The 15090-nt window shown below is 39.8% G+C and overlaps 1 protein-coding gene across 1 annotated transcript in view; it reads left to right on the forward strand.

The window, feature by feature from the left end:
- rngtt (RNA guanylyltransferase and 5'-phosphatase) overlaps positions 1–15090 on the forward strand; it is a 100753-nt gene that overhangs the window by 25363 nt on the left and 60300 nt on the right. The window contains exons 9-10 of the mRNA XM_038727869.1: positions 719–854; positions 9543–9614. Coding sequence (XP_038583797.1) covers positions 719–854; positions 9543–9614 — 208 coding nt within the window. The remainder of the gene's footprint in view (positions 1–718; positions 855–9542; positions 9615–15090) is intronic.

Consider the following 15090-nt stretch of genomic DNA (forward strand, 5'->3'; position numbering starts at 1 on the left):
ACTTGAAAAACTCATCCTGCTTTTGTTTTATCCTTTCACTTTTATTTGACTAAAATTAATGCAACTTTCAAATGAAAAAACAATGAGGGAAATAAATTACATCAAGTATTAAATTATACTCTTTATTAGTATTCATGCGAACATCACTTAGTGAGATTTTTGAAAAACACATTTAAAGCCTCTGTGAAAGCATATTTTCTCAATCCCTACTATGAATAATGGTGTCCTACATGAACACAGTATTTTCTGCCAAAGTTTTAACAGCTTTGGTTATTTCCCATTCTTCTGTGCTCCTCTCACTGCTTTGAAGTGGGCAGGATTAGGTTGTTGCTTATTTAGGCATGAATATTTAATACAGTTGAGAAATACTTTAACGTGTTCGTCTGTCACCTATGAAAAACTTCCTAGAGACTAGTAAAAGAAAAATTTTGAGTAATTCATTCCTACTTAAATGTTTCCCTTGTAACATTTAAAAACAAAATAAAAATTCATAAAACAACATCATCAAACCCACAGCCAGTGTGGTCTGTAATATAACAATGTGATAACTGCCAATAGTGGTCTGTTAATCAGTCAACATGCTAACAGATTAGCTCACTAATGGTAATGCTAGCCCGTAGCTGTCCATCAAGAGGCTCTCTAACATAGTGTGCTGCACAAGTACGACTTGCTACCTTGTAATTAAAGCTAAAAAATGGTTCATCCTCTCCTCCCGCAGGTACATGATGTTGATCAACGGAAAAAATGAAGTGTTCATGATCGACAGAGACAACACCATCTTCCACATAGCGAACCTAGAGTTTCCATTCCGGAAGGATCCACGTGTTCACTTATCAAATACTCTATTGGATGGGGTAAGATATTTTTCTTCCTGTTACTTGTCTGTATGTGTTTAGGCGTATTGTTCCATGCTAACTTCTCTTGTAGCTTACTGTAAATCCCATTAGGTGACCAGTTTCTCTCTTGACTGGAATTGCATATCCCATCCATCTGTCCCATTCCAACCATGTAATGTTCCCATCCTGCCCCTGCTGCTCATACTTGCAGATAATTTACATCAGTTGCCAAACCTTATACACTTTTATTCATTTAGCTGATGATTTTATCCAAAGCAACTTACAGTTGCTATGTCGGAGTATGCATGCCTCTGGAACAATTAGGCATTAAGCGTCTTGCTCAGGGACACATTGGGGACGTGTGTCACAGTCGAGAACTGAAACCCGGTCTCTCACACCAAAGGCATATGTCTTATCCACTGTTCCATCACCACTCCAACCCTAGGTGAAAGTGAGGATGTTTTAGTCTGACAGCGTCTGTCAAAGCTGGCTGACAGGAAAATGATCACCCATGTCCTGGAGAAATGTCACTGTTGCCTCTCAGTTCCACCGTGGTGCTGTGTTGTAGCGCTCAGCGGCGTGCTCCCTGGGGTGGCGGCGTGGTTCAGTGACTTATCCTCACCCTGTAATACCAGGCTCAGACTTTTGTTGGCATATTTGTGCCATTCAGGTCACACAGGTGCCAGCTCTCCCCAGCAGCAGGTGCACATGCACTGGTCATTATCGCACTCCCTCACTGAAAACATAAGCAAGGAAACAGCTGCGTGTTCATGTAGTCAGCTAAGATTTGATTAGAAATGTCTAGCGGTGTTTGTGGTTGCTATTCCAGTACTGGAGATAACAGATAAGTTGCCCGTGATTGTTTTTGTTTTGTGCCCGGCCTTGTTTTGTTTTGCAATTTTATGTAAAACAGGTTTGCTAGGCTTCCTCTTTGCTTAACAGTTACTGATTGATGCAGTGAATTTAGTTTCCTCACCAAGACAGGACATTTAATTGCGGCATATTAGTGTTCCTTTTGAAGGAGTGGGGCGGATGTGTGTTTAGATTGCTCCAAGGTTTGTTTTGACGCGTGTTTATTCATCTGTTGATGCTTCTAGCTCTCAGTTCGGAAAGGCTGTTTACGGTGAGCCCTGTAGAAACCCAGCTGCGGTTTCTGATATGTTTCATCTTTAGCCCAGAGGCACTGGTCTTTGTCTTTACATGCTGTTTTGTAGTACAGTTTTAAATGAGCTTTACATCAACTTGAGTTCCAATTTTGGATGAAAGCGCAATGTAGATTGAATTCCTGGCGGTATCCTTTGGTCACATTAATGTATTCATCTGCTGCTGCTGTCTGTGCAATGGTTCAGTGCACCAGATGCATAATGATGGCAGCCTCCTGGAATGACATCATTTCTTCTCTGTGCTGTCCATGCCTCCCATTTACTCCCCTTTCTCCCCTTTACCAGACCAGTATTGGCAAGTGAATGTTGACGTTTTGTGCTTTGTTCTGTCAGATAAGAAATAAAATCCTGTCAACCTGCAAGGATACATGTTTTTCTAACAAGCACACTTTGTACAATCAAATCTACCAAAAAGGCCATTGTGTTCCTTGTGTTGTAAAATAACAAATAAATGACCTTGATTCCTTGTTTGTGTGGCAAGACAGTGTGTCAGACCTCACATACATTCACAAGGCGTTTTGGTGATGAAAAACTGACGTGTGTCTTGGAGGTAATTTTGTGAAGGGGCATGTTTGCTTGACTGACAGTTGTCTTGCACTGTCACAGTTAATTGTGGTGGTTGACCGTAATATCATTGCCATGTCCAACCTTAGCTCCACCCAGCCTTCCTCTTTTAAGACGTCTCTTCTCGAACCTATGATTGGCATTAGTCATTACGTTGACTTTTTTTTCTACAGGCTGTCTCCCTCTTCTCATTATCAAAGGACGAGCGAATGGGGGGTGGGGGGGGGAGCTTTTGGGTGTAGTTTATTCAAAATCTGCTCTAGATTTTCCAACTTATTATTCACATATGGAAAATAATAAGGTAATGTGGTAATAACAATGTTCCAAAATTGTGTGGAATTGCATATTTCTTCATTGGAAAACATAAACATTTTCCTGGGGGATGACCACCAAACCCCCAACACAAAAATACCATCTTAATTTTTTTAACATTATACTGCCCTGTGAAAGCATGTTTTAATCCCCTTTGACATTATTGTTATTATTTGTAAATGTACCTGCTTTACACCTGCCTCGACTTCTGCCTGCTCTCACTCACACACCTTTACCTCTGGTCTCTCACTCCATACACACTGGCTTTCCCCGCCTATCTCTCCCTGCCTTCTCCCCTAAGTTTCTCCATCAGCAGTGGGTTGAGTTTTATATAGTCAGATAAAGTTTTTATCTGGCTATTTTGAAAACACAACAATATATTAGGGGTGGGAATCTCTCCGCAACCTTCAATTCGATTACGATTCAGAGGGCTGCGATAAGATGATTTCTTTTTCTATACAGGATTTGTTTTTTCTCACTATGTGACTACTTGGTACTTTTTTTTTATGCAAAGTTTGTGTAATGATCCATCCAGATTTGGGGATCCAATAAAAAAAATATACAATTTCAGATAATTATTTCCATATCTGTGTACAAAAAGTTGGAAAGGCTAGATAAAAAACCACTAAAGCATCTTAAAGACTTCTACTGGAGCAATTATAACCATTATATCTGAGAAATGTCATTTACTTAGTCTTGAAACTCTCCACAATGATTTTACACTGCATGCTCAATTATTTACAGGTAAGGATTTTGACCATATCATAATTTTTATGCATATTTTCCAACTCCAAGCTGTATATATTTTAATACTTACAATAAAGTTGAATGCTTGTAATAAGCATTCAACTTTATACAGCTTGGAATCGGAAAATATGCATAAAAATGATGATATCGTCAAAATACTCACTTGCCTGATAATTGTGCACACTGTGTACATTCATGGCACAGCACCCAAGCTCAAAAATCATTAGCTGCGCATTGATATTAATGATCGTGTGAAATTCTTGTAGTGACGCTCATTCACTCGGCAGCGGCATTGCTCTGACACGGGTCTCTATTTTGTGCACGCCATAGACTGTCCGGGTGCAGTCACACTTCCGAGTTCCATCAACATTACGTCGTACTGTGCGATATGACAAAAAAATTAAAATCCCGATATAGGTCTTTTCATATCCCAATAAAGATACATATCCGACATAGAACACTTTTTGTAAATGTAACTCGGGATATTTCTCTGCATTGTAAAGATGGAGTAAGCGATTCTGGAGAAATCCAACACCATGACAAATACCATGATAAAGAGTGAACAACAACACAGCTATTAATGTAACTTGTGTTAGGTAGGTTGTGGATTAGCAAACTGACGCTACTTGCTGCTGCAAAGCTATCACGAGAGGACGAGACGGTCCCAGAGCAGCACAGCAGCTCCAGACAGCGACGCTCACAGCTCTCTTGCTACTACATCACAACAACAGCATGTCTTGGTGAACTATAAAGTGAGCTGTATGTCCGTGGGGAAGTTATTTATTATTTATTTGGCACTGCTGGATAGTGTTGTGTGGCTCGTCCATTGAACGTGTGAAAGAACGGACCGCGGTGAAGTTAGTTTCAAGTTGGATATTAGTTTTGTGTTGGACATTTGATAGTCAAATTCCAACATCAAACTAAAACTAAATAAAAGATGGAACATAATTGTAGACGATAGACTTTTTTTGTATCGTCAAACAATAAATATCAAATCACACAGCCCTACATTACATTATCAGTTAACGTTTAGAAAACTGATTTTTGACATTTGCGAATTGATTCAGAATAGTCCACGTCGCAATGCATTAAAGAATTAATTGAGAAAACTTAATTATTATATCAACCGGACGACGTACCAACATTCAGCGCAGATGGAACAGCAGTAGCTGAACTTTGAAAATGGTGCATTAATCAGTTGTGTCAGGAATGCAGGCTACTGTGTTTTAATGTTTGACATCTGGCCTGATCACTAAAGCGGAGTCCCTGGAACTCCACTGAATGTAATTATCAGCTTGATCTGGTCCCTATTAAAAATATCAACCTCTCCAACTTTGCATGACTGAAATGATACAAAATAATTTATATCTTTTATTGTTAAGTCATCATTCCTGTCACCTCCGCTATGATGCCACCATGTTTGTTCATTTGGTCAGAATGTAAGCATGATGGGTGTTTAAAGGATTTCAGTTCCCAAAATACTGTTTTTGTGTAATAGCTGATCCTTTAAGTGAGTTCTTACCTGCTGCTTTTTTTAACCGTCAGTTACAGGAGTAGAGCATAGATAGTCACCTAATTATTTTATGAGGGGAAAGGAAAGGAGTATGGTTCTCCAAATCTATTGCTCTTTGATCTCTCAAATCTATTCCAGGTAAAGCATCAGAGTTGCGACCCTACTTTCTCTTACATTACTTCAGCGGTGGAGACTCTTGCTCGTCTCTGCTGTCACTGCATCTCATGGTTGTGTAACAGTTCTTTGAAAACTAATCATATGTCTGTTGGGTGTCCTGCACCACCGCTGCACCTGACTCAACTTGAGGGTCTTGCATAATGCATGCGCAGTGCTATTTCTGCTCTGTGTCCTTCTTCTACAGACCCCACCATGCATACACACCACACACCCACCTCCCCAATTCCTTTGCTGTCCTTCACTTTGCTGCAGGCATCTCCCTCTCTGATCATAAATCCCCCTGAGCGCGCTCACCCCCTAGTGTCCCACTCTTAGTTTCCATCCTGCATTAATACGTTGAAAGAGGAACCATTTTCTACAGGCCATGATGTTAAAGAGGTCATATTATGCTTTTTGGCCACCCCTAAGGGTACAGAAAACACTGCTCTGAACTGCCTGAAAACAGCTTATTTGTAGTCCAGCCTTTTCCCTTTGATCCCTTTGGTCATAATGCTCGCCTAGCGGCTACTCCGACACGCCCTCAAATACATCAGTGGGAAAACACACTGAGCTGCAGCACACAGTCACAAGACATCCGCCTGCTGCCTGTTCAGGCAGTCATTGGACATAAAGTTGTTACTGTGATGTAGAGACAGAGCTCAGTTAAAGGTGGTATTATGGTTTTTGGCTTTTTCCCTCTCCTTTATATATAGTTCTATATATCTTTTTTGTGCATGTACTAGGTTTGCAAAGTGAAAAAGCCCAAAGTCCACCCCAAAGGGAGTTCCCATCTCCCACAGAAAACACTGCTCTGAACTGCCTGAAAACAGCTCATTTGTAGTCCAGCCTTTACTTCTCTTTCTTGTTACGTCACAATGAAAATACGTGTCAAAATGCTCGCTGAGCGACTAGTCCGACACGCCCTCAAAAACACCGGTGGAAAAACACTGAGCTGCAGCACACACCTCTCCTCTCCCTTCCAAACACTAGCTACCCTCCAAGCAGTCAATGGACATGAAGTTGTTACTGTGATGTAGAGACAGAGCTCAGTTAAAATGATGGATGAATTATTATATTATTATGGATGAAAGATACTTTTGTTATAGATTAATAACTCACCACTCTGAAATTCTTGCTCCAGTCCAAATTGCCAACCTGGTCGGCAACATGTAGCCTTCAGCTGAATCAAAGCTGTTTACCATCTTTTCGCTGACCGCCTTTCTCTGCTTCTGATTGGCAAATACCGGCCTTTCGCTGATCTGCCCTTCTCTGCTTCTGATTGGCTAGTAGTCCTTAACTAGGAACTGCACATGTGCAACTCCCAATAAAGATCATTTAGAGACAAGATGTATCACTTCATAGCTAAAATGAAGCGTTCAACGCAGGGTGAAAAGAGGAGTTGCAGCAATGTGCAGTATGACAAAAAATATGCTGTTTTTTTTAAATTAAACCATGTAAACCTGTTCTGGTACAACCCCTAAATAGGATTTTGAACCTGAAAATGAGCATAATACCACCTCTTTAAAACTTTATGGATGAAAGATACATTTGTTACAGATTAATAACTCACCACTCTGAAACTCCTCCTCCAGTCCATGTTGCTAAGCTGGTAAGGGGAACATGTACAGCTGAACTGAAGCCGTGTTTACAGGCTTCTCACTAACTGCCCTACTCTGCTTCTGATTGGCTAGCAGTCCTTAATTAAGAACTGCATACGTGCAACTCCCAACAAAGATCTTATAGAGGTAAAATGTATCACTCCATATCTAAAACGCTAAAACGAAGTGTTGAACACTTGAAGAGGAGCTTAAGTAACGTGCAGTATAACAAAAAATATGGTGTTTTTTGAAAATGAAACCATGTAAACCTGTTCTGGTTCTGCACCAAAATGAAAATTTTTGGCTGAAGCCGAAACTGAATATATTGAAAAAATTTGCTGAATACCAAATACTTTATTTTGCCAATTACATAAATTACAAAGTCAAAACGAGCTTTTACCTCAGTGTCTCCCACAGAATATGGAGAGATTATGGTGGTGGGTCCGAGGGCCGATAAAGTAAATTACATGTGACCGATTATGGGTTTTCGGGGGCTGATGCTGATATTAAAGTGAAAAAGAGCCGATTTATGAGCCGATATTTAGATTTAGAGAATGATTTGGATAGTAAACCCCTTTACTGTATAAACTACACTTGGAACAGGCCGATATTGAAAACTGGTATGTATGTGGGCTATAAAACCTTTTCTTAAATGGATTATGTTAATAAAATAGATTACTGTCAAAAAGTGAACATGTAAACAATTGCACATCAATAAATATTTGTTGCTGGAACATGAAACTTTTTCAGCCATCTGTAAACACGGAGAGAATAAGCATGTGTATTTCACTTTACACATAATCTGCCATAATTTCAATGTAGCATATTCACATCCAATTCATCCCTTTACCAGCACTCTTCTGACCAAAGCTAAGAGAAACCATTTCTCATCATCTGTCTAAATCATGCCGTCTATGTCAGTGAGCTGCTGTTGAATGCATCTAATACAACATTACTTTCTACAACGAGGACCTGCAACTTTGAGATTTCATTTAACTAACGTTATAACTACAACTAGAGCCGTTACGGCTCTGACTAAAGCGTTTCACATCTTCAACTTCACAAAAAGAGGAGCTACCGGAAGCCGTGTTAGATTCTTGTTCAGCTCATGTTTATTTACATGTCCGCTCTGGTTTAATCATTTCAGACATGCCGACTAACTGCAGACAGGCGGCTCGCAGATATATTTAGAATACGTTAGAAACTATAGTTTAATGGCTCATTAATGTTAGCACTCCTCCACTGATAAACATGGCATTAGCTTTGTGGCTAATTTAGCAACAGGCAACGTTAGCTGCTGTAACGTTACATGATTTTAGAGAATATTTAGAAGTGATGAACTAGAGACAAATGTGGACCGTTCACTAGAACATCCACACAGTTTCAGAATAAATCTACAGTTCCATCTGTCAGCAGCGTAGCTTCCAACACCCAGCTACCGTGACATTAACCTGCTGTGAGCCGGTGGGAAGCCGGGAGAGGGCAGAGGAAAAACAGGACGGTTAGCAAGTCATGAATGTTTTCAGGAGAGGAGACGTGATTGGGTCTGTTTTTATTATTTAAGGCATGTAATTAACGTGACAAAAGACCAACACACCGCTAACACAGCCCTCTCCGTGTTTGGTACATGCTGCAGTAAGCTCTGGTAAACTCCGGTCAGCTGATTGTTTTCTTCTGTGTTTTTTGTGGTGAGGCAGTGTTGTTAACAGGGGAGCTGCAGCGTGCCCTCTGGTGGGCAAACTATGCAACACCCATGACATGAGTGAAGGATCTGACTTTTTGTTTCTTTTTTAATAGTTGTATATCTGCCGTTCTAAACGGCCGATATAATTGCCGATTAAATTCAATTGGCTCATATCGGCTGGCCGTTAAATCGGTCGGGCTCTAATTTTAAGCTTCTATAGATTATTTAATCGATTCATCAATGCACGATGTGTGACACTGACACAATTAAGTATTGATGCGAAGAATTTGCGTCGATACATTTTAGTAATGGATGAATCTTTTCAGCCCTACTTCATAGCCTCTCTTCAGGTAGGACTCTCATACTGCAACACTTGACTTTGTAAAGAGAGAAAATGACCGGATAAAGTCGCTAACCTGCCTGTCAGCTCGCACTGGTCAGTTTCAGTGGATTTACCATAAAAGTGTGAATATGTGTGCACTCCAAATTTAGGTGCGGCTAGCTTAATCGCCTTCTCACAAACGAGTAACATACACTCAAAGCGGTTCAGACCGTTTGTTGCCTTTTCTAAGAAGTCAGCCACAGATGGAGTGGATGTGCAATTCAGCAGAACAGTGTATGGAAACGGCGATTTTTGCGTCTTTCTCGGACATTTTAAAATGCTTCCACACTGCTGACATGTCATCGTAATTGTTCGGGGAATTTTCCCCGGCCTTTTGATTTATTAGGCCAAACACGAAAGGGCTTTTTTTGTTGCTATTTTTGGCTGATTAATTTCGGTGACCGAACATTCGGTGCATCCCTAATTCTGGTACAACCCCTAAATAAGATTTTCAACCTAAAAATAAGCATAATATGACATCTTTAAGACTCGCCTTCTCCACTAAGTCATATATCTTTAGCTCAGTATTTATGTGTTTCTGTTTTCCACTGCCTCTCTTGACCCGACTCTTGTCTTTATCTCTGCAGGAGATGATCATCGACAAGGTGAATGGTCACCCTGTCCCCCGCTATTTGATATACGACATCATCAAATTCAACGTGAGTAGCCCAGCCATTTGAGAATGTGTCGTCTTTCCTTTGACCGATGACTCCTGAAAATCTGCCAGATGAAGATGTCAGACAGAATAAACAAGCCATCCCTTTGGAAGAATGCCATTAACACTGGTCAACAGCAGCTCCTTTCTTTGCTTTCTCTTTTTACTTACTGTTAACAAGAGGTCTGGTTTAGTGGAGGAAATTGTCATTTCTGTGGCCGTGGTCTAACAGCAGTTGGTGGCATGTAAATTCAGAGCAAGGTGTGTGGGCTGCACAACCCGGAAAAAAGCATTGACGTGGAATGGGATTTGCTTTTCTTTACACCTGAGAAATCAAATTCTCGCTTGAGTTCCTTCAAGGCTGTACCATAGCAGCCAGCAGAGCAGCGCTCATCCAGGCTCTGCAGTATTTGCACAAGGATGACTGTGCTTGTCAGTCTGTGTGCTGGAGAAAAGAGCATGGCTCTGCTTGACCCCACACCTCGTCACGCACTGAGCTTTACTAAAGCCTGACCTTAACCACAACACTAGGGCTGAACTGCGTCTGACCCTTACTGAATATTTATAAGTTTTTGTTCTTTTACTACTGAAATTGGTTTTGCTGCGCTTCATTGACAAAAATGTTGTTAAACATTAATCCAAACCTTGTTCCAAGCTTTGTGTGCGTGTGATGATCAATCCATTACTTGCATTATAGTTGGGAAGCAGCAATTGCCCTGGTGCACTTGTACATTTAAAATTAGCTTTTATATATGTGTAATAGCATGTTTCTCCTGTTACATTATTTTGACGTTTCTTAAGAACAGCCTGTAGACAACATTACAAGGCTGTTAATTGCTAACAACACTCATACAGGCTGTAAATTAATTCATCCCTTTAAATGATCTGTGTGCCGCTAATGGCAAGCAGGCAGGCACAGAGACAAATGAGCCTACAGTTTGCCTTTAGCGAGCCCCTGCTATCTTCATTATAAAATAGGGTAAGGAGGGAGCTACTTTCGGCCATTATGTTTGTCTGTCGCCTCCTTCTCTCAATCAATCAGCAAATCACCACAAGCAAGCACCTCTATAAAGCATCCAGTGGTGAGGGGAGCATCTTTGTAAGATGGTACAGAGGTTAGCAGCTCCACATGACTCCCTTCCCCAAGCTATCAGGAAAGCGCTGTTGTATTGATCTTAGCTGCCCATTAGTAGCCCTCCCCATTATCAGTGGTGGGCTGTACCTTGGCACCGAGGCTCTGTCCTGAGACTCAGGATGGAAATGCAGCGGGAGGGCAAACACACCACCTGCTAAGTCCATGGCCTAACGTGGCTGCTAACTTGTTTGGAAAGTCGGGTGAAGCCAGAGTGCTAGGATGCTTTTGATTAGAGTGAAATGAGAAGTCTGTGTCCTCTCGCGATGTTGGACAATATAGCTGTGAGTGGAGGGTCAGAGTTTACTTACCTGATGGATTTTGATGGAGATAAAACATTATATCGTTGTCTTCATGTTGGAGCAATTGATATTTGTAGTCATCCCACAGTGTGTTATTATTGTTATTACGTTAAAAGTACTGATGTGTACATTTACCTCTCCAACTTTGAAATTGATTGACCTGGACTATCACTCCATGTCTTGGGGTGATAGTCCGGGTCAATCAATCTGCTCTCACTGGAGATTATGAAAAGCCTTATTTTTATTTTTTTTTGTCCTCCTGTAATGTTGCTTCTGCTTGTCAGTCACTGTCAGCTCCCCAACTGTGGGGGAACTGACAAGCATAACAACAACAACAACAACAACATATCTGTCCTTTAATTTTCATGTTGCTTTAGAAAGCTGTTATCTTCAAATAAAACTGTGGAGGTTTGTATGTGACATCAACGTCGTCGTCCTGACACGATGATTGACCCTGTTGTCTTTCATCTCGCTAATAATAATCGCTTTAGGTGCAGAATTAGACAGGATAATTGGCTTCATCAGATGAGCAGAAAAGAGTGCTTTTAACTTTCAATGCGGCCCACAGAAACCTTCTCTGTCGAGCTATAGACTGCTCTGCTGACATCCCCTCCATTTACTTCTGCTTGAGAAGTTTGTCTGCAGGTACACTACTGTAGCTCTGCAGGGCTTTCCGCCTACAGAGAATAGCCCCAGGCTGCATCATTCCTTTCAAACCAGCAGCAGCATCATTCTGATGACGTGATGTAGCTCCTCTGGAGTCTCTCTCTAGTTCTAAGGTTTTATTGGTCTTTAGATAGTTACTAGTGGCCAACAATGACTTTAACCGGAGTTATTTTAATTTGCTCGTAAATCACAATGCATCCAAAGCATTCTTTGGACATTCATTAAAGAAATGGGGGTGTTATTATAGGGATAATTGTACTAAACTGCCAAAGGGGCAGTAATGTTTTGGTTAAAATTTTTTAACCAAAAGGCCTAAAAAATTCAACACACGACCTACTTAGTGTTGTGAACTGGATTTTATACAGTACTAATGCAGTTAGTTATATATTTTAGCACAGTTTACCCAAAGAATTTTATTTATATATATATATATATATATATATATATATATATATATATATATATATATATATATATATATATATATATACACACATACACATACATACAGTACAACTACATAGAATCGTCATAAATTGTGGCCTATGACCTGCCAGTCTACATTTATAGACGCAAATAAATTCTCTTCCAAAGCCAGAGAACTAGGAACTCGAGCTTATGATGTTCAGCACTGGAGGAAGATGGTAGAAATAGATGGAGACTCTCCTGTGGGTAAGGTCTGGTTCCAAACTTGACTACATTGAGCAAGAACGAGTATTCTGTCTTTGGAACAGCCCTAAATTTATTTATTAACAAGATCTTCTGGCTTTAGAGGAAGGCTGCCGTGTTTAGGCTGCCAACACCCCAAGGAACAGAGAGAGGAATTAATAGTTTGAATTGTCATGTCCTTTTATTGTGGCCAGCCTAAGGCACACCTGGGCAATACCCATGCTGTCTTATCAGCATCTTGATATGCCACACCTGTGAGATGGATGGATTATCTCAGCAAAGGAGAAGTGCTCACTAACACGGATTTTGACAGATTTAAACTATAACTATAACCAGAGAGAGATTCCAATGCTGATTTTGTCACCTGCGTATAATGTAAATTATTATTTTTGTTTTTGCTGTATTCTGAGTTCATCCTTCAACTGCTCCAGCCTTACTCTAAAGAAGGCTTTATTTCTGACTCTGGTGCTCTCTGGTGTTTAATATTTAATATGTATTTTTTATATATAGATTCTTTATGCACTCAGTTCAATTTACCCAGAAATAGGATTATGTAATGCACTGAGTTGTACCTTGTTTGATTTAGTACAATCTTTGACTGTCCATTTGTCATGAATGTATCTTTAGATTCATGTTACATAATAAAAGGTTTAATTTGGTAAGGTTTTGGGAATCCTAAAGGTTTTTAGGGTTGCGACTAACTGTCCTTTTCAATATTGATGAATCTGCAGGTTATTTGATTGATTAATTGTTTGGCTTTAAATGTCAGAAAATAGTGACAAATGCCCATCACTATAGCTCAAGTTGGAGTATTGAAATTGCCAAATACACTCAGTTTACTATCATAGAAAACTAAGAAAACAAACAAATATTTATCTGAGTAGCTAGAACCATTACTCTTTAGTCATTTTTCCCTTAAAAATTCAGGCTGCAACTAACTATTATTTCTAACAGTGGAAAAGGTGCATTGTCTCTTTTCCACTGAATGGTACGGCTCAGCTCGACTCACTTTTTGTCTCGATTCTGTTTTCCAGTGCAGAATGAAAATATGAGCTTTTGAGTACATGTGTATTACTTGGAGGCTGTACAGGCAGAGCTGTCCTAAGGTGTATCACTATCAGAGGCATTTATTTATAGATTTAGTCTCAGTTATTTCAAGCCTGATCCATTGCTGTTGTTTGACAATAATGGTGCATTGTGCTCTGTTGAAATGCTGGCTCTAGCTTAGTTCAAACCCACAGTGATGACATTAAGTCAAAGTGGAGCAGCAGTCACAAGTCAGAGTTTATGCTATTCACACAGTGAGCTGTCAAGATGCGTTACCCCCTAGAACCGCAATGATTCCACTGATATAATTGATTTATTCCCAGTAATGTTGGATTAGCAAGATTCTTATCTGCTGTGTTTTCCTGTTGAACAGGAGTGGACAGCACATGTCTTGAATCATCCACACTTACATCTTGTTCTGTCCTGATGACACAGCTGACAGATGGTGCAGAATGTGTGGGACACGATACCAGCTGTTGCTCCAGGAGACTGTATATTTGTGGTGTTTGCAGTCACCCTAAAAGAAAAACAAGTCCTCAAAGTGATGCCTAAATGAGTGTTTTCTAAACTTTAATTCGCCTTTAACCTTATTTGTAGTTGCCAAATTGTACTTTTCCAATTGTTGTTAAGGCTGCATTAAGCAAGTCAGACACACTCTAAAACAAAGTCACACAAACACAGCCATGCTGCTCGATTTATCAAGTCGTTGTGGCTAAATGTGTTGGCAGACCGTTGTTTACTTGCACATTCAGCAGACACAGGGCAACATGGGAATCCTAATGGAGTCATATCAGGCCACCTGATGAATGAAAGTCCAATATCTAATCTCCCTTTTACCTATTTTGGACCAGAAAATCCTTAGGGTGATGTAATAACTAATTTTACCAGGGCTGCAATTAACGATTATTTTCATTTTCGACAAATCTGACCGTTTTCTAGTTTTAACTAATTGTTTAGTCCAGAAAATGTCAGATAATAGTGAAAACTGGCCATTACCATTTCTTCAAGTTACAATCATAAGAATTAGAGAAACAGAGACACGCAGCAAATTTTGTGATTTGAGAATCTGGAACCAAATAATATTTGGCTTTTTTCCCCTTTAAGAGACCTAAATTGTTAGTTGCTTATCAAAATACTTTTATTTTCTGTGGAACAACGAATTTTAGTCAAACGGAGCAATTGCCTGAAAGGCAACAGCCAATCATGGCGTTACCCCTACAGGGTGCAGTCTATAACTAGGATAATAGTTGGGAGTAAGTTCCCAAAGAGTGTGTTTATATGTTTTGCTTGATTTGAAAACTTATGACCAGAATGAATCTTATTGTTTTACAATGCTGATTTTCATGCATTTTAAAATTGCATCTGTATTTTAAAGACATCCTCTTATGAGAAACACAGTTCTCATCCTTCACACCATTGTAGAAACAGTAATTTAATTTATTTTCTCACACATTCTGGTATCACTACACACTGTAGGCACAGCTGTATTTTATGTGGTTTTATATATGTTGTTTATATAAGGCTTGGCGTATTTGCCTACATAAGATGGCAAACTTAAAAGAATGCTCTGATCTGCTTTTGTTTTATGCTGGATATATATATGATTCACATCACCGTACAGCCTAGTAATTTCATCTGATCTGAACAAATTATCGGCCATCTAC

This window comes from Micropterus salmoides, unplaced genomic scaffold (genome assembly GCF_014851395.1).
Source record: "Micropterus salmoides isolate LMB-PRFRI ecotype aquatic unplaced genomic scaffold, ASM1485139v1 Ms_hic_scaffold_18, whole genome shotgun sequence".
NCBI classification, from domain to species: domain Eukaryota; kingdom Metazoa; phylum Chordata; class Actinopteri; order Centrarchiformes; family Centrarchidae; genus Micropterus; species Micropterus salmoides.